The following is an 18,928-nucleotide window of genomic DNA, read 5'->3' on the forward strand; positions in this document are numbered from 1 at the left end:
AGAGCGAGCAAAAGGAGACCTCTCGAGAGGCGCCGCTGCTAAATTGCACTTCTCTCTCTCTTTTTTGTTTTGATATGAAAACACAAGACTAGCGCACACCTGGACTTATCATTTAAATTTCCCTTTCTTTAAAAAATTAGAGACTCTTACAAATCAATACTACGGTCTATGTGATTTCAAATCGTTTGTCCATTTACAATCTCTTCTACCTTATTGCTATTGCACATTGAAAATTCACTTAATCTGGTATTCAAAATTCGACTCCAAGAAGATCCTTCATCACCTTGTATGTCACAAACACCAAAGCAATAGAAGGAACAACCTTGACAGAATTGGGAATCACACCTTTGAACAAGGCTTCAAAGACTTCATTGCGAAAAGTCTTCCGAAAAGCATCAATCATCTCACTGTATTGAACCAGTGCTTTTATCTGACCATCCGCAGTGAGATGACAGAGGAGGAATCCTTCCATCCCACCATCTGCATCCTCCTCCGTACCACATTAAGTGGATATTCCACGGTCTAGCCCACTGTACCTGCTACTGCTCCTTATCTAACTTTTGTAAGGACTCTCAAATCAACATTCTCTTATGGCCTGCTTGCTATGTTCCTCTTCACCAGCTAGTCTTTGAGTGATTCATATACCGCAAAATTCTAACCCACGTATGGGATCACACCAATAACAGATGGCAACGAGCCTTTGTAGATCGCTAATGGTCCTTCCTCTTTCAATATTATCATTAACGCTACATGAAACATTCCTTGATAGCGGATTGGTGAATCCTCTGTCTGCACTATAAGCCTACCCCGAACCATGTCCAGGATAGGATACGTGGCAGACACTGCAATAATTTAGGCACATGCACCAGCTCCAAGTCTTAGTAATGGTGTAATCTCAGCATCCTCTTGCCCAGTCCCCCTCCTGTAGAACCACAAGATTGTACTTGAAGCCTGTTCATAACTCTAAAACTTCACAGCAGAGTTAGGAATTATTCAAGCACAATTTGATCCATTCCCTTTGAAAAATCCAGCCAAGCCTTCAATTGACCAAAATGTACTTCAAGCCTTGCACTGTGCCATTATATTTAAGCTTCAGTGGATTTGGAACTTGAAGAAGAATCTTCAATCGTTCAAGTGGAGCCACAACACTACGTGCCAGCCACACCTCCAACATGAGAGAATCGCAAACGGCCAGTGCTTTATCTCCAGCTGGAGCCTTGACTTTAGCAGTTGCAAGTTTTGCTTCTTCAGCAAGAGTTGTAAGTGTGGAGGCAGCCGATTCTTCCCCAGAAGAATAAAGAGGAGATCTCTGGCAAAAAGCTACCCCATGAGAGGCAACCTCCACTTCCACGCTGCTATGGCGCCGTGCATGCTCCTTCTGTATCTTGGAAGTTGTGGCCTCTCTCTAAGAAACCATGGAGAACTAGGGCAAATCAAAAGTCCTGGAAGCTAATGGAGGCAAGTCGAGTCAGGAAAGGGAAGGAGAGGAAGAGCCACTTGGTGGGACGAGCGAGCTAACAAAAAGAGCAAAGGCGCCTTCAGCTGGAAGCCGCTGCCACACCTGCTTCTGCAATGAGGGGCATGTAGGCAGCAGGATGGATGGTGGTTGCCGGTGATTTAGGGCACAACAGAGCTCTCAGCCTCTCTCTCTCTCTCTCTCTCTCTCTCTCTCTCTCTCTCTCTCTCTCTCTCTCTCTCTCTCTCTCTCTCTCTCTCTCTCTGTGTGTGTGTGTGTGTGTGTGTGTGTGTGTGGATGGGTTTAGACGAGGGTAGCGGAAACCCTCCCTGCACTTTTGTGCCTCCGCCCTCTTTGTTCACATGATGCGGCAACAAAAATAGAACACATAATTTTCAGAATCCCTTCATCGAATTAGCAATGGCACATCGGGAAAGCTACTGGTTCTACGTGCATGGGACAAAGTTCAAGGCGCACATCCACATCTCACGCTGACAATTTGGGTGGAAATGTTGTTCTTCCGAGGGATGAGGGGGGGGGGGGGGGGGGGGGGGGGGGGGGTGTCTTGCCCAAGTTTTTGGTAGGCCCGGAAGGCGCCTTCACTTTTTACTCCTATCCGTGACGGCCACATCACGAGGACCCCCCTTCGAAACATTATGAGGTCCTGAAGGCGCCTTCATTTTTCACTCTTATCCGTGACAGCCACATCACGAGGACGCCCCTTCGAAATATTATGCCGCCATCCCGTCTAAACCTAGCCTCTTCTCTCTCTCTCTCTCTCTCTCTCTCTCTCTCTCTCTCTCTCTCTCTCTCTCTCTCTCTCTCTCTCTCTCTCTCTCTCTCTCTCTCTCTCTCTCTCTCTCTCTCTCTCTCTCTCTCTCTCTCTCTCTCTCACTCTCACTCTCACTCAGTCAAAGAGCGCGCGCCGGCGCGCGCTCTTTCAGAGAGTCTCTTTTTGACTGTGTGTGTGTGTGTGTGTGTGTGTGTGTGTGTGTGTGTGTGTGTGTGTGTGTGTGTGTGTGTGTGTGTGTGTGTGTGTGTGTGTGTGTGTGTGTGTGTGTGTGTGTGTGTGTGTGAGAGAGAGAGAGAGAGAGAGAGCGAGAGAGAGAGAGAGAGAGAGAGAGAGAGAGAGAGAGAGAGAGAGAGAGAGAGAGAGAGAGAGAGAGAGAGAGAGAGAGAGAGAGAGAGAGAGAGAGAGAGGAGAGAAGGATTGCACGTCTCGCAAGGTGATTCGCTCCAGCTAGTAGAAAACACAACAGTGATTGGAATCATCTTTGGCAGCTTCAAGTACAAGTACCTTCTCGTCTGTGGTTGCAGTGGGCTCATGCTCCTTCACGCCTAGCCTCACCGTGCCATTGTGCATGCAACATCACGGCTTTGCGTGCGCGCTGCCGAGGGCGAGGCCGCTGCTAACCCTCCCACCGAAAAGACTACCGACCGCCTCGTGGATCCAAGGTAAAGATTTTGAGGCTTGAATCCTGGAGTGGGAACAGTTGTTGCTGTGGATCAGGCTCCAGGAGTTTGATATCCCGTGGTTGAACGATTTGAGAAAGTGGACTATGCCGGTGTGTCTACAAACAACTATGCCTTGGATGAGATTTGTGATGTGTAGGGAGTGCGGACGCACTACCATTCCCTATTGTAGATCTTCCTACAACTGTAACCTTCCAAGTGTTGTAATTATATTTCGAGGCTAAGTCATGATGTCTCTTCTTCTTCAAAAAAAAAAGAAGAGAAGTGAGGGTTTTTTTGTTGATGCTATTAGGCTGTTGGCGATGTAGACGACAGAGGGCAAAGAAATAGAACTAGTAAACGTCAAATTAGCGGACATGAGGGCAGAAAAGCTTAATATGATGATTATAATTTTCAAGTAATTAAGCTAGCGACTTTAGTGCTTGCGCTTTTAGCAGAGTGTGTGAGGGGATTAGTGGCAGACAACTCAATAACGAGGGAAAGGTATTGGGGAATTTTTCCACTAGTGCAACTCATGGTCTGTTGAGCCGTTGGCTTCAACGAAGAATATAATGTCCAGGGTAGTTGGTTAATGTGTAGCTCTAAGGAAATTCAGCAGCAATGCATTGGTAGAGCTTAAGATCGATCACACCGAAGCTTATGATGGTTATCCTCAAGTAATTAAGCCAACGACTTTAGTGGAACTAGCTGCTTGCGCTTTTAGCAGAGTGTGTGAGGGGATTAGTGGCAAATAGCTCAATGTTGAGGGAAAGGCATTGGGGAATATTTCCACTAGTGCAAGTCATGGCCAGTTGAGCCGTTGGCTTCAACGCAGAATAGGATGTCCACAGTAGTTGGTTAACGTGTAGCTCCAAGGAAATGCAGCAGCATTGCAACGGTAGAGGTTAGCATCGATCACACCGAAGCTTATGATGGTTATCCTCAAGTAATTAAGCCAACGACTTAAGTGCAGAATATTGCCACTAGTGCAAGTCATGGTCTGATGAGCCTTTGGCTTCAGTCACACTCCTCGTCCAACTCTGTTGATAACCTATTTGAAAATTTGATGAGGAAATCATTTCAAAATGATCTACACACAAACAAAAACATCTCTCATGACCGATTCAACGCAGAATATGGTGTCTACAAGAGTTGGTTAATGTGACGTAGCTCCAAGGAGATGTAGCAGCATTGCACCGGAAGTCAAGTAGTAAATCATGCAGGTGCAATTAGGAAGCGAGAGCTAATTGGCCATCCGATATTGGGAAGAAGCAGGAGGCATGAGCAGTAGCTTGCACTACTATGATATGATTCCTGCAGCCGCCAATATTTCAGCTGAGTACAAGTAGTAGTACTAGCACTAGCGTACAACATTCGAAGAGCATAATAATTCGTTGCTTATTAGATATGATGCTGATCAGTGCACTGCAAAATTGCAAAAACCTCTCTTCTAAAAGATCTTCTCGCAAACAATCGGCCACAGAGCGTATGATAAGGCCTATGATAGAATTGAATGGGAGTTCATACTTCAAAGTCTATATGATATGGGTTTGGAGAGATTCTTTTTCACATTTTTTTGGGAATGCATCAGCTAGAATTTTAGTTAATGGTACTCTTACCGATGTTATTCCATTGCATAAATCCATAAGACAAGGATGCCCACTTTCTCCTTTGCTCTATGCTATCTCATCTGATGCCTTGGATAATTGGCTTTTTAAAGATGTTATGCAATAGGGCAAACTCACTGCCATAGACGTACCTGGCTCTATGAAGCAAATGTGCCTCCAAAAATCTGTTGATCATACCAATGAAATTGTGAGGAATGATGTACATGCAATGGAGAATTATAGGGCTTGTCTCACTATCTTGCAAGTGGCTCGATTATTAACCATGCTAAAAGTGTGGTTTGATGGGGCTTTTTGCTTTGTCTAAGCCAATTTTAACTAGGCATTGGGGGAGAAAACATGCCCATGTTGCCTTTTGATTGATGTTTTAGGTCGAGCCATTATCTGATAGTTTATAGTTTAGCTTATTTTTTGTGTGTTATATCTGTACAACAGGCTAGTCATCAACATTGATGGAGTCATGCTGTAAATATCCACTTTCCAGACCAATTAAAATTGTGAGTGGAGGTATGAAAACTGAAATAGTTAATAGGAGTTTTGGTTATGACTTGAAAAGTACTGGTGTTCTAAGAATCCTCTATCCTCTTGACTAAAAAAGAGAGAGAGTGAGAGGATATTGCGAGGAAGTTTCACCAAATATTTTTGTAGGAACCAATGGGAAAAAGAACATTGAATATCTTTATAAAAAAAAATTGGATTTTTACCAAGTTTTACACTAAAATCCTCCAAATTTAGCTATGCCACCCTCAAAATTAGCCTGGAATTTTCAATTTTGGCCCTTAAAAATAAACTTAAGGCCTGGTTTTTAATGAAGTTTTTGCCAATGATAGTGATATTGTTTCTCAGTTTAGAGAGAGAGAGAGAGAGAGAGAGAGAGAGAGGAGAGAGAAATCTAAGCATCTTCTCTCACTTAGCATTGTTCTTTCTGATGGATACCACCTTATCTCGAGCAGACACAAGCTCAAAACAGACTAAATTTGCTGCAAAAAAATTAGTATGCAAAGTCACTGCAGAGCGACCTTGCCTCTTGTTGAAACTATCGTTCCAAATTTGAAGAAGGCTCTAGCACCACCTTCTGTTGATGATAAAATTTACTATATTGCGTACAAACACTTGCTCGGGTTTGTCTTTGCTCGGAAAAACTCACTCGGTGCGTGGTAAGACTCATGCCAAGTTAATTAAGTACTATGGTTATGTTGCTACCACTAATTAAGTTCATCCTCTATGTTCTCAAAGTAGTCTCACAAAAATTTTCACTCTCATTCTCTTAATTCCGCTATTCTCAAAGTTCATAGGCCATTTCCATTCCCATTACATTGGTATCAACACTATTGGTTTCTTTTTTCTTGCTTAAAAAGAGAGGTCCTTAAGTTTTCCATGGAAGGTTGGGCATGTTTATTGCAATAGGGTAAGTGGGACAGGGATCTATTATCTTGGTTGAGAAGGACTTAGTTCGAGGTACACCGTTGGGAACTATAGTCTTAATAATGGAGCCTCTCGGGGATTGCCTTTGGCTTAACCATTATTGAGCTACGAGAAAGCTCAACAGGAACCATAATCAACCAAGAAATGTTAGACCCTCTCCACTAGTCTTTGCAATCAACAATGTCTAAACCACGGGTGTGGCTACTTGAATACCGATTTTCAAAGGTAAAGAAGAGTAGCGACTAAGGTTTTTGAGGATAGCAAAGCACAAAGTAATCTATACATAAGTTTAATTAGCATGGCTGACAATAACCAAGAGAGTAGAATGAACAGTGATAACTTTGATTTTGCACATGAAGGTGCTAATGATGATGCTCCCATGTTTGTCAATTATCTTGTTACTAGGTTGCAGTAAGCTATGGGCAACCATGCTTTTCAAGCTGCGGTTACTCAATGACTTCATGCTTATGGGATTTCCCTTCCTCTCCAAGAGGAGAGAGAGATTAGGAGGCCTCTTGATGAGACCCCCAAAGAAGACTCTCTCCCATAAGAGAGGAGGAATCCAAAGAACGAGAAAGAAGAAAATACCTAAGTTCCTCTGAAGATGTGGCTCCACGAAGACGACTGTCTAGACGATCGCCAACTCCTCCTAAGAGGAAACGGTCAACCCATGGTCCTTCTCCTTGTCACTCCAAAAGGAAACAAGAAAAGGGTAAGAAAGAGGTTACCCTCTTCTCCTTCTTCTTCACCTTCCTCCTCTTTCGACGAAAGCAACATCTATTCTCCTAGAGAATACAAGAGGAGAGGACATCGCAAATCTTACCCTGCATGGAGAAGGTTCCAAAAGCTCAAGATGTTCAAAGAGGGTGAGGGTGTTTCTCCATACTCTTGGCCAAGAAGCTCTGGGCTGGGTATGGTGGATGTAAAGCGAGGGTGTCTCTCCAGATGCAATTACATACACTTGCATCTTGAACGCAAGGGTCCAGGTCATGAAGCTCTCGGCTGTTGTCAGCAGAAGCTTTGGGTTGTTTTTGGGTATGGGCAGATGCAAAGCAAGGGTGTCTCTCCATACACTTGGCCAAGAAACTCTAGGTTGTTTTCGATGCATGCAAAGTGAGGGTGTGTCTTTTGATGAAATCACATACGCTTGCATCTTGAAGACAAGGGTCCAATTTTTAGTAGATGCAGAGAGTGGGCATCTCTCCAAATGCAATCATGTAATCTTGCATCTTGAAGGCATGTGCTATTACGCAATATGCTGATATGGACAAAAGAATTCATGATGATATTGTTAGTTAGGGGTTGTTGAAACAAAATGTCGTGCTTGGCACTACCTTGGTCAACAAGTATGCCAATGCGGTGCACTTCACAAACCACAAAAAAAGTTTGAGGAGGCTCCTATCAGGGATGTCGTCTCTTGGAATGCATTGATTGCGGGATATGCCCAACTTGGCCAAGAAGCTCTGAACTGTTTTTAAAGGATACGAAGCAAAAATATCTCTCCAAATGCAATCTCATACAGTTGCATCTTGAAGCTCTAGGTTGTTTTTGGTAAATGCAAAGCGAGGGTGTCTCTCCATACACTTGGCCAAGAACCTTTGGGCAATTTTTGGCGGATGCAAAGCGAGGGTGTCCCTCCATATGCTTAGCCAAGAAGCCCAGCATTCGCAAAGTGAGGGTGTCCCTTTAGATGAAATCACATATGCTTGCATCTTGAATGCAAGGGTCCAGTTCATGAAGCTCTAGGCTATTTTTGGAAGAAGCTTTGGGCTTTTTTCATGGGATGCAAAACAAGGGTGTCTCTCTAGATTCAATCACATATGCTTGCATCTTGAAGGCAAGGGTCCGGGTCAGGAAGCTCTAGGCTGTTTTCAGTAGATGCAAAGAGAGGGCTCCGAATGCAATCATGTATACTTGCATCTTGAGGGCATGTGGCATTACACACGATGCTGATATGGGCAAAAGATTTCATAATGATATTGTTAGTCACGGGTTGTTGAAAGAAAATGTCGTGGTTGACATGTATGCCAGATGTGGTGCATTTCATAAAGCACAAAAAGTGCTTGAGGAGATTCTTGTCCAGGATGTCGTTTCTTGGAATACACTGATTGCAAGATATGCCCATTTTGGACAAGGATCAGAAGCTCAGGGTTGTTTTTGGCGGATGTGAAGCGAGAGTGTCTCTTCAAATGCAATCACATATACTTGCATCTTAAAGCTCTGGGCTATTTTTGATGGATGCAAAACAAGGGTGTCTCTCTACACACTTTGCCAAGAAGCTATGGGCTGTTTTCGATGGATGCAAATCTAGGGTGTCTCTCCAGATGCAATCACATACGCTTGCATTTTGAAGCGTTTGGTTGTCTATGGCGGATGCAAAGTGAGGGTGTCTATTTATATGCTTGGCCAAGAAGCTCTGGGCTATTCTCAACATCTCTCCATATTCAATCACATATGATTGCATCCTGAATGCAAGGGCCATATTCAAGAAGCACTGGGTTGTTTTTAGCAGATGGGCGGTTTTTGACGGATGCAAAGCAAGGGTGTTTCTCCATATGCTTGGCCAAGAAACTCTAGGTTGTTTTTGATGGATGCAAAGCGAGGGTGTCTCTTCACATGCAATCACATACTATCAGAGAAACAAAATCGTGTTCTTACAACTTAAAATCTTAGCTACTATTTTTCATAGGACTGTGCATGACACAAACGTGAGAAAACAACACAGAAAAGTGACACAACACTAGGATCCAGAAGATGGGCTGGTTCCTCCTCTTGAAGGAGATTCTTATTAATTTTTGAACTATTACAAGCACGTGAACTCCGAAACAGAATTCACTGTTAATGTTCCAAAAACGTTTTTGATGCATAGAGATGCATGGTTTCACTAGCCTATTGGCTGAAATTCATCATACCTATAGCTATGAATGGCTATGTCTACTTTGTACTAGAATCTTCTGCACATGAGAAGTCTCTCCTGTTATCTACTTGCGCAGGAGATACCCACACGTGTGCTTCTTGGCTGAAAATTGCCTCTAGACTTCATTGAAATGCTGAAATTTAGTGCGGGCAGTTAATACTGTGCTTGTTTGAGTGCATCTACTCCCCGTAGGGATGCATACAAGCTTTGTGGTCTACGTACACCTTCGTCGCGAGTAGCTTAGGCTCTGCATCGCTCTTCATAGGAGCTCTAAGCAAGAAAATGTGAGAAGCAAGAGAATGTGGCTGAATTGAGAGCTGAGAGAGGAGGCTCTGTGTGTAAGAGGAAACTATTGTAGAGTACCCCCAAGAGGTAACTCTAGCCTTTCCTTACAGTCTTGCGGGAATAATTGCCATTTCGTGCTGCACACACACACACACACACACACACACACACACACAAACACACATACACACACACACACACACAGAGACATACTTCTACGCTAGTTTCTCAGTTTTTTTAACGCTACAAACAGAGTTTTTTATATTTATTAGTTCATGCCACATTCAAACTGGACGACCACTGAGTTTATAAGGTTTTTAACCTTTACACTTAAAAATGGGCATTAAATCTTACTTTTTTGCCAATTTGGGGAATTATTAAACCGGCCAATTTCATATCTCTTTCGACTTAGTTTGCTGGCTCCCGCCCGATCGTATTTCCACTATGTTCGATTGATCACTTTGTGGGAGGCTATTGCAAAAACTATTAAAATGTAGCTTTTCTGAGCAAACTGGGGACACCATCTTATTCATGTGCTTGTTTTGAACTATTTTGAACTACATCCAGCCACTATTCTACTTCTCATACTATCCGGACATGGACAAATTTCCAGATGGCACATTGCACTGGAAAATTTATCCGTTCATAATTGGATTTAATAAATTCATAAATTAATTCTGTGTGCACAAGAATCATTTTTATTTATATGTAGCCATAGCTAAAGATGTTACATCCCTTTGGCTTCTAAACAAATGTTCTCAACTGTAGGGCTTCATGATACTGATGCAAGAAATCTAAGAAATCTTGCAATTCTGATTCCGTCATTCAATGAGCATCTAGAGGGGAGTAATTATTAAACTTTACTAAGTACCTACGACAATGAGTTCTTCCAGACTTTAGTGATGGTGAATGATCTATTTTGGAAGAAGTATTTATTCAGTTTCATCTACCTTAGGGGGATCTTTTGTAAATTGTTCTGCAAGAGACTCACCAATGAAAGGTAGTAGAAGGCATTATGGATCCAATCTAAATCCTACGTCATTTATCTATTCTGTAATCTTAAATGGGGCATAATATCTGTTGGAAAGTTTTATAACTTTTCCTTCGTGATTGGTCTGTTTCTTTAGTCACGCTTTATCAAACTTGAGAAGAACAAATTTTCCTTCAGTTAGCTTGAGGTCACGATAATTTTTATCGCTGCTTTCTTATGCTTTTCTTGAGATCTAAGGATAACCTGCTTCAATTGAGTGTAAGCGGTATCTAGATCTTGAACAAATTCATTAGCTGTGAATAACTTATCCTTGGTGAGAAGGATAGGGGGAAGATGTGGTTTGCCATAAATAACCTCAAAAGGAGCTTTTCCTATAGAGGAATGTACAATGTTATTATAGGCAAATTCTACGAGAGGTGGATATTTTTCCCATTCTTGTTAGTTATCTGAGACATAGAACTTAAAAATATATGGGATTGTGGAGTTAACAATTTTGCTTTGTCCACCATCAACATTTTTTGGGTCCATGCGTACTTGGTTATGGGAGATAATGTGTCCTAGATAGTGAATCTTTGTCAAGAAAAAATCACTCTTCTTAGCATTAACTTGAAGTTTATGCTTTTGCAATTCTTCGAACACGGTTTGTAGATGTCATTTGTGTTCTTCCTTTTTGTGAGAGAAGACCAAAATGCTATCAAGGAAGATGCATATGAACTATCGATGAGGACGATAATTCAGTTCATCATTCGATTGAAAGTTACGAGAGCGTTAGTAAGGCAGAAAGGCATTACTAAAAACTTGTACTACTGGAAAGTGTTTGGAATGCATTCTTATGTATGTCTTCAAGAGCAATACCAATCTAGTGGTAGTTGCTCTTGAGATCTATGCGGCTGAAAATTCATGCCTCTTGTAGCTTGTCTAAGATATCATTGATTCGTGGAATCAAAAATCTATTCTCAATCGCAATCTTATTTGGAGAAGAATAATCAATGCACATTCAAAATGCGGTGTCTTTCTTTTGAACACGTAAGACTGGTGAACAGTAAGGAGAAGTGCTAGGTTGGACAAGACCCTTCTTGAGGAATTCATTTACCTATTTAAGGATTTCTTCTTATTGTAAAAGACTAACTTGGTAAGGTGACTGATTTGGGGTTGGTACTCGGAATTAGATTGATATGATGATCTTTTGCTCTTTCAGGAGGTAAGTCATCCAAAAGAGTGTCATCAAAGCAATCCTTATACTGATTAAGAAAAGTTAGCCGATCTTTATCTAAATTGGACGAAGCATTTTCAGCACTCATCTTTGTGCCTTTAACAAAAATCAAGTAAGCAGAAAGACATTTCTTTATTTCTTTTTTAACAATGATGTGATTGACCACGGATATAGGCCAATCACTAGCACTTGTATCTACATCATGTTGTTGCCCTTTGAAAGTAAAGGACCTTTTATTATTTACATAATCTGGGAGAGGATGAATTTTGTAATGCCAACGCATTCCCAAAATAACATTGCAGCCTTGTATTGAAGTAGCTGGGAAAGACTCTCTATCAGAGTACTTCCCAATCTTCAGATGCAAACGCCCTTGCACTGGAGTGGAATCCATAGTCAACCCTTCAGAGGTTGATCGTGAACTGATTAGAGTTCCCTATCTCTTGGAAGTAAGTCCAAAAGATTTTGAGGTATCCAATAAAATGAAATTGTCGGTGGAGCCTAGATCAAAGAAGATCAATACTCTCTACCCATTTAGGATGCTCCACCCTTTGAGTAGCTACCTTTTTCCTTCCTGGTGTTGGCTTGTACGTACAATATTGAGTTTGATGCAGGAGGAGGAGAATATTTCTTAAGATGTGGGCAATCTGGTTTTCTGTGGCCTTTCTCGCCACAATAGACACATTTTCCCTCCATGTAGGCCTTCAACTGAGAGGGAGTGAGGAATTTGATTTTCTTTGCTCCCTCTAGCATCTTTTCTCGGCCTTTGGACTGATCTAAAGGCCGCTTTTGTGTGGAGGTTTCTACCTCAATAGTGGGAGCCTTCTGCTTTGCATGAAAGGTACTTAACTCTTTCTTGCAAGGAGTCCCTTTGGCATGCAAGTTATTGGCTATCAGGGTGGACTACATCATAATTTGAAGAGTGTTTTGAAAATATAGCTTCATACTTTTTTGAAGTACTTGCTAGAGTCCAGCTTCAAACTTGTGCATCTTCTCTTCATAAAAAAATTTCATAAAGTGAGTAACTTTAAGAAAGGCCTCCCAGAATTTGTCGACATAATCGGACACAACTTTATTCCCTCTTTCTTCACATCGTCAGCAAAGTCAGGGGAAAGGAATTGAACGTAGAACTCCTTTTTGAACTCCTCTTAGTCTTTGGGTTTGCATTTTTCTAGAATTGTGGTAAGCCACCAGTTGCTAGCCATATCTTTCAGATACATGCTAACATGACGTAGTTTTGAGTGCTTTGAGAAATCACATTTTTCAAAGGCTACCTCAAATTGTCGAATAAAAGCAAGAGCCTTTGTAACAGTCCTCTTTCCATTATAACATTTGAATTTAACACCTCTATCTCCATCTTTGAACGTCTTCTTCTTCTTCTTGTGGTATCGAGATCGCTTCTTGGAGATATCTTTGGAATCCTTGTCCACCATGATTTTGTGCCGACTCTTCCTATAATCCTTATCTTGCTTTTCTGCTTCTGGTGGTTGATCTACAGCCTCATCTGGGGGCAACTCAAATTCCTCATCAGGAATGACATTAGCGGGTTCTTTATAAAAGAGTAATTTGGTGAGTAATTTGATGAAGGGATTTCTTCTTCTTCATGCTAGGGAGGTTCCTATTGTAGGATCCTTCTCATGCCGTGTTGGGGCCCCAGTCTGAGGTATTCTCTGAGTGGGTAGTGGGGAATTTTGAGGTGGCTCTTCCACCATCTTTGCTTTCCCTTTTTCAAGGGTCTTAAGCACTTTCTGCACTTTTGGCTGAGCAAGAGCAGCTTGCAATTTTGCCATATGTTGCTTGAACTACTCAAGCTCTTCTGTTTGTCCTGCCATGATGGGTATTTTTCTGCCAAGGACCATCTCTCCTTAAGGAAAGAAACGAGAGGGACTGGCTCTCATACCACTATCACAAAAACAGAAGCGTGTTCTTACAACTTTAAATCTTATTTACTATTTTTTATAGAACTCTACACGAAACAAAATTGAGAAACAATGCAAAAAATCAACGTAGCACTAGGAGCTAGAAGATGGGTCGGTCCCCGCCTCCTTGAAGGAGATTCTTATTAATTTATGTACTATTACAAGCACATGAACCCGAAACAAAACTCACTGTTCATGTCCCAAATTCTTTTTTGATGGATAGAGATACATGGTTTGACAAGCCTACTAAGTGAAATTGATCGTACTTCTAGCAATGAACGGCTATATCTGCTTCATACTAGATTTTTTGCACAAGAGAAGTCTCTGTTGTTATCTACTCACGCAGAAGGTTCCCACACAAGTGCTTCATGACTTAAAATTTCCTATATACTTCATCGGAATGCTGAAATTCTGTGGGCGGCCAATACTATGCTTGTCTGAGTGCGTCTACTCCCCGGAGGGACGCACACAAGCTCTGTGGTCTGCCCTGTACCTTCGTCGCAAGGTGTGTAGGCTCTACACCACACTTCACAAGAGTTCTGAGCAAGAAAACATGAGAAGAGAGAGAACGTGGCTGAATTGAGAGATGAGAGAGGAGGCTCTCTGTGTGAGAGGAAATTGTTGCAGAGTACCCCCAAGAGGTAGCACCAGCTAGTCTTGTAGGAAAAATTGCCATCTAGCGCTGCATGAGAGTGGAGAGAGAGATCAAAATGTTTCTACATTGATCTCTCAGTTTTTTTAACGCTACAAACTAAGTTTTTTATGTTTATTAATTATGGCCACGTTTAAACTGGCCATCCATTGAGTTTATAAGGTTTCTAACCTTTGCACTTAAAAACGAGCATTAAATCCCAGTTTTCTGGCCAATCTAGGGCATTCTTGATCTGACCAATTTTAAATCTCTTCTAACAGCTCTCGTTGGGTCGTATTTCCACTATGTCTGACTGGCCACAACAAAAAGTATTAAATTGTAGCTTTTTCTAAGCGAACTAGGGACACCATCTTATTCACTTACTTGTTCTGAACTATTTTGCACTTCGTCCGGCTATTGTTCTACTTATCATACTATGCACACATGGATAAATTTCCAGATGGCACATTGCACCAAAAAATTTACCCGTTCATAATTGGTACCAATAACTTCACGAATTTAGAATCATTTTCATTTATCTGTAGCCGTAGCTAAACATGTTACATATACACTTGCATCTTGAAAGCAAGGGTCCGATTCGGGAAGCTCTTGCTATTTTTAGCAGATGTAGAGAGAGGGCATCTCTCCAAATGCAATCACATATACTTGCATCCTGAATGGATGTGGCATTACACAAGATACTGAGATGGGCAAAATAATTCAGGATGATATTGTTAGTCAGGGGTTGTTGAAAGAAAATTTCGTGCTTGGCGCCAAATATGGTACACTTCATAAAGCAAAAAAAGTGCTTGAGGAGCTTCCTATCCGGTATGTCGTTTCTTAAGAGTGCAGTGATTGCAGGGTATGCCCAAATTGGGCAAGGCCAAGAAGCTCTTGGTTGTTTATGACGGATGCGAAGTGAGGGTATCTCTCCAGATGCAATCACATACGCTTTCATCTTGAACTGGGTTTTTTTTCACGGATGCAAAGCAAGGGTGTCTCTTCATACGCTTGGCCAAGAAGCTCTGGGCTGTTTTTGGCGGATGCAAAGCGAGGGTGTCTCTCTAGTTGCAATCACATATGCTTGCATCTTGAATGTAAGGGTCCTGGTGAAGAAGCTTAGGGCTGTTTTCAGCGGATGCAAAGCGAGGGTCTCATATGCTTGGCCAAGAAGCACTGTGTTGTTTTTGGCGGATGCAAAGCGAGGGTGTCTCTCTAGATGTAATCATAAGCTTGCATCTTGAAGAAAAGGGTCCATGTCAAAAAGCTCTAGACTATTTTCAATAGATGCAAAGAGAGGACATCTCTCCAAATGCAATCACGTATGCTTGCATCTTGAAGGCATGTGGCATTACACAAGCTGTTGATATGGGAAAAAGAATTCATGATGATATTGCTAGTCAGGGGTTGCTCAAAGAAACGTTGTGCTTGGCATTGCCTTGGTCGACATGTATGCCAAATGTGGTGCACTTCATAAAGCGCAAAAAGTGCTTGAGGAGCTTCGTGTCCACAATTTTGTTTCTTGGATACCACTAATTGTTGAATATGCCCAAATTGGCCAAGAAACTTTGAATTGTTTTCAGCAGATGCGAAGTGGGGGTGTCTCTCCATGTGCAATCACATATGCTTGCATTTTGAAGCTATGGCCTGTGTTTCAATGGATGCGAAGGGAGGGTGTCTCTCCATACACTTTGCCAAGAAGCTTTTGACAGTTTTGCAAAGCAAGGGTGTCTCTTTATACACTTGGCAAAGAACCTCCGAGCTATTCTAAGTGTCTCTCTAGATGCAATCACATACACTTGGATATTGAACGCAAGTGTCCAAGTCACAAAGCTTTGGGCTGCTTTCAACAGATGCTCATGGCTTTTTTCAATGGATACAAAGCGAGGGTGTCTCTTCATACAATTGGCCAAGAAATTCTGGGATGTTTTCAGCGGATGAAAAGGGAGAGTGTTTCTATAAATGCAATCACATACACTTGCATCTTGAAGGAGGGGCCCAGGTCAGAAAGCAAGCGAGTTTGTCTCTCCAGATGCAGTCACACGGGCTTGCATCTTTTACGCAAGGGTCCAAGTTAGGAAGCTCTTGGATAATTTCAGTAGATGTAGACAGGGAGCATCTCTCCAAATGCAAGCACATGTGATTGCATCTAGAGAGACACCCTCACTCAAAACAGCCCAAAGCTTCTTGACCCGGACCCTTACCTATAAAATTATGTATGCTTGCAGCTTGAAGGCATGTGGCATTACACAAGATGTTGATATGGGTAAAAGAATTCACGATGATATTGTTGGTCAGGGGTTGTAAAAACATCGTACTTGGCATTACTGCCTTGGTCAACATGTATACCAAATGTGGCGCACTTAATAAAGCACAAAAAATGCATGAGGAGCTTCCTATCTAGGATTCATTTCTTGGAGGGCATGGATTGTGGGATATGCCCAACTTGGTCAAGAAGCTCTGGACTGTTTTTGGCAGATGCAAAGTGAGGGTATCCTTCCATATACAATCACATATGCTTGCATCTTGAAGATGTGGGCTGTTTTTGGCGGATGCAAAGTGAGGGTGTCTCTCCATATGCTTGGCCAAGAAGCTTTGGGCTATTTTTGATAGAGGCAAAGAGAGGGTGTCACTTTATACACTTGGATAAGAAGCTTTGGGCTATTCTGGGTGTCTCCCCAGAAGCAATCACATACACTTTCATCTTGAATGCAAGGGTCTAGGGCAAGAAGCTCTGGCTCTTCTCAGCAGATGCTCAGGGTTGTTTTTGGTGGATGCAAAGCGAGGGTGTCTCTCCACACGCTTGACCAAGAAACTCTGGGTTGTTTCTAGTGGATGCAAAGCGAGGATGTCTCTCCAGATCCAATCACATACGCTTGCATCTTGAAGGAAAGGTTGCAAAGCGAGGGTGTCTCTCCAGATGCAATCACATACGATTGCATCTTGATGGAAAGGTCCGGGTAAAAGAAGATCTGGGCTGTTTTTGGCGGATGCAAAGCAAGGGTGTCTCTGGAGATGCAATCATATACACTTGCATCTTGAAGGCAAGGGTCTAGGTCAGGAAGCTTTAGACTATTTCAGTAGATGCAAAGAGAGGATGTATCTCCAAATGCAATCTTGAATACTTGCATCTTGAAGGCATGTCGCATTACACAAGATGTTGATATGAGCAAAAGAATGCATGATGATCTTGTAAGTCAGGGGTTGTTGAAAGAAAACGTCGTGCTTGGCACTACCTTGGTCATCATGTATGCCACAGGTGGTTCACTTCATCAAGCACAAAAAGTTCTTGAGGAGCTTCTTGTTTGGGATGTTGTTTCTTGGAGTGCACTGATTGCAAGATATGCCCAACTTCGGTAGGGCCAAGGGATAAGAAGATCTGGCCTATTGTCAGTGGATGCAAAGCAAGGGTATCTCTCCAAATTCAATCACATACGCTTGCATCTTGAAGCTCTGGGCTGTTTTTGGCAGATGAAAAGCGAGGGTGTGTCTCCATATGCAATCACATACACTTGCATCTTGAATGCAAGGGTCTGGGTCAAGAAGCTTGGGGCTATTTTTGGCTGATGCAAAGCGAGGGTCTCTCTCCATATCCGGGGGAGCGGAGCTCACCTAATAAAAAGTTGTAACCTATCATGTGAGTTCAACAGAAGGGTATTTAAAGTTCTTGAAACTTATAGACAGAAGGGCAGTATTTTTTCAAATTTGAAAAAAACTTACAGATTTTGAAAGAGAAGGGTACATTATATTCTAAACGAAATTCACGGATAAGGGGTTTTACAAACATGTCTTGAATGCACGTGATATGGTAGTTTTACACATATTGAATCCCCCGAGGTCCATATGCTTGGCCAAGAAGCTTTGTGATGTTTTCTCAGAGGGTGCAAAGCGAGGGTGTCTCTCTAGATGCAATCACATACGCTTCCATCGTAAAGGAAAGGATCCATGTCAAGAAGCTCTGGGCTGTTTTCAACAGATGCAGAGAGAGGGCATCTCTCCAAATGCAATCACATATGCTTGCATCTTGAAGGCATCTGGCATTACACAAGATCCTGATATGGGAAAATTAATTTATTGATGATATTGTTAGTCAGGGGTTGTTGAAAGAAAACATCATGCTTGGCACTGCCTTGGTCAACATGTATACCAAATGTGGTGTACTTCGTAAAGCACAAAAAGTGCTTGAGGAGCTTCCTGTCTGGGATGTTTTTTCTTGGAGTGCACTGATTGTCAAATATGCCCAACTTGGTAAGGAAGCTCTGGGTTGTTTTCGGGGGATGCGAAGCAAGGGTGTCTCTCCATATGCGATCACATACACTTCCATCTTGAAGCTTTGAGCTGTTTTTGGCGGATGCAAAGGAAGGGTGTCTCTCCATACACTTGGCCAAGAATCTCTGGGCTGTTTTTTATGGATGCAAAGCAAGGGTGTCTCTTCAGATGCAATCACATATGCTTGTTGTTTTTGGTGGATGGAAAGCAAGGCCGTCTCTCTAGATGTAATCACATACGCTTGCATCTTGAACGCAAGGGCCTAGGTAAGGGAGATCTGGACTGTTTTTGATGGATGCAAAACGAGGGTGTCTCTTTATACACCTGGCCAAGAAACTCTAGGATGTTTTTGGCGGATGAAAAGCAAGGGTGTCTCTCCATATATATGCATTCACATACGCTTCCATCTTGAACGCGAGGGTCCGGGTCAAGATGCTCTAGGCTGTTTTCAGGAGATGCAGAGACATCTCTTCAAATGCAATCACGTATACTTGCATCTTGAAGGCATGTGGCATTATATAAGATGCTGATATGGACAAAAGAATTCACAATGCTTTTGCTAGACAAGGCTTGTTGAAACAAAATGTCGTGCTTGGCACTCGTTTCTTGGAAGAGAGAGAGAGAGAGAGAGAGAGAGATTGATTATGGTCGCAACCAAATACGAGCCCTTGATTTTACATTTGTAGCAAGGTCTCTGTGTAGTTTTTAGCGTTGCCATGCTCTCCATCTCTTGCCCTTCTCTAAGCAC

General features: G+C 42.3%; 1 protein-coding gene across 1 annotated transcript; it reads right to left on the bottom strand.

Moving 5' to 3' along the window:
• Positions 1 to 250: 250 nt before the first annotated feature.
• LOC147463822 (mitochondrial adenine nucleotide transporter ADNT1-like) lies at positions 251 to 2,819 on the bottom strand. The gene is made up of 4 exons (XM_086529592.1): positions 2,754 to 2,819; positions 1,049 to 1,405; positions 861 to 963; positions 251 to 480 (listed from the first exon to the last, which is right to left on the bottom strand). Exons 1-4 carry the CDS (start codon positions 2,817 to 2,819, stop codon positions 251 to 253), a joined length of 756 nt encoding a protein of 251 aa, XP_086385718.1.
• Between the last annotated feature and the right edge of the window lie 16,109 nt (positions 2,820 to 18,928).

Source organism: Adiantum capillus-veneris, chromosome 2 (assembly GCF_014529385.1).
Source record: "Adiantum capillus-veneris isolate H3 chromosome 2, ASM1452938v2, whole genome shotgun sequence".
NCBI lineage: Eukaryota > Viridiplantae > Streptophyta > Polypodiopsida > Polypodiales > Pteridaceae > Adiantum > Adiantum capillus-veneris.

Coding starts and splice junctions, on each gene's coding strand:
- LOC147463822 (XM_086529592.1), bottom strand. CDS start 2,819: ATGCACAATGGCACGGTGAGGCTAGGCGTGAAGGAGCATGAGCCCACT. Junction 964..1,048: donor AAGGCTTGAAGTACATTTTG/GTCAATTGAAGG, acceptor GTGAAGTTTTAG/AGTTATGAACAGGCTTCAAG. Junction 481..860: donor AAGACTTGGAGCTGGTGCAT/GTGCCTAAATTA, acceptor AGGAGGATGCAG/ATGGTGGGATGGAAGGATTC.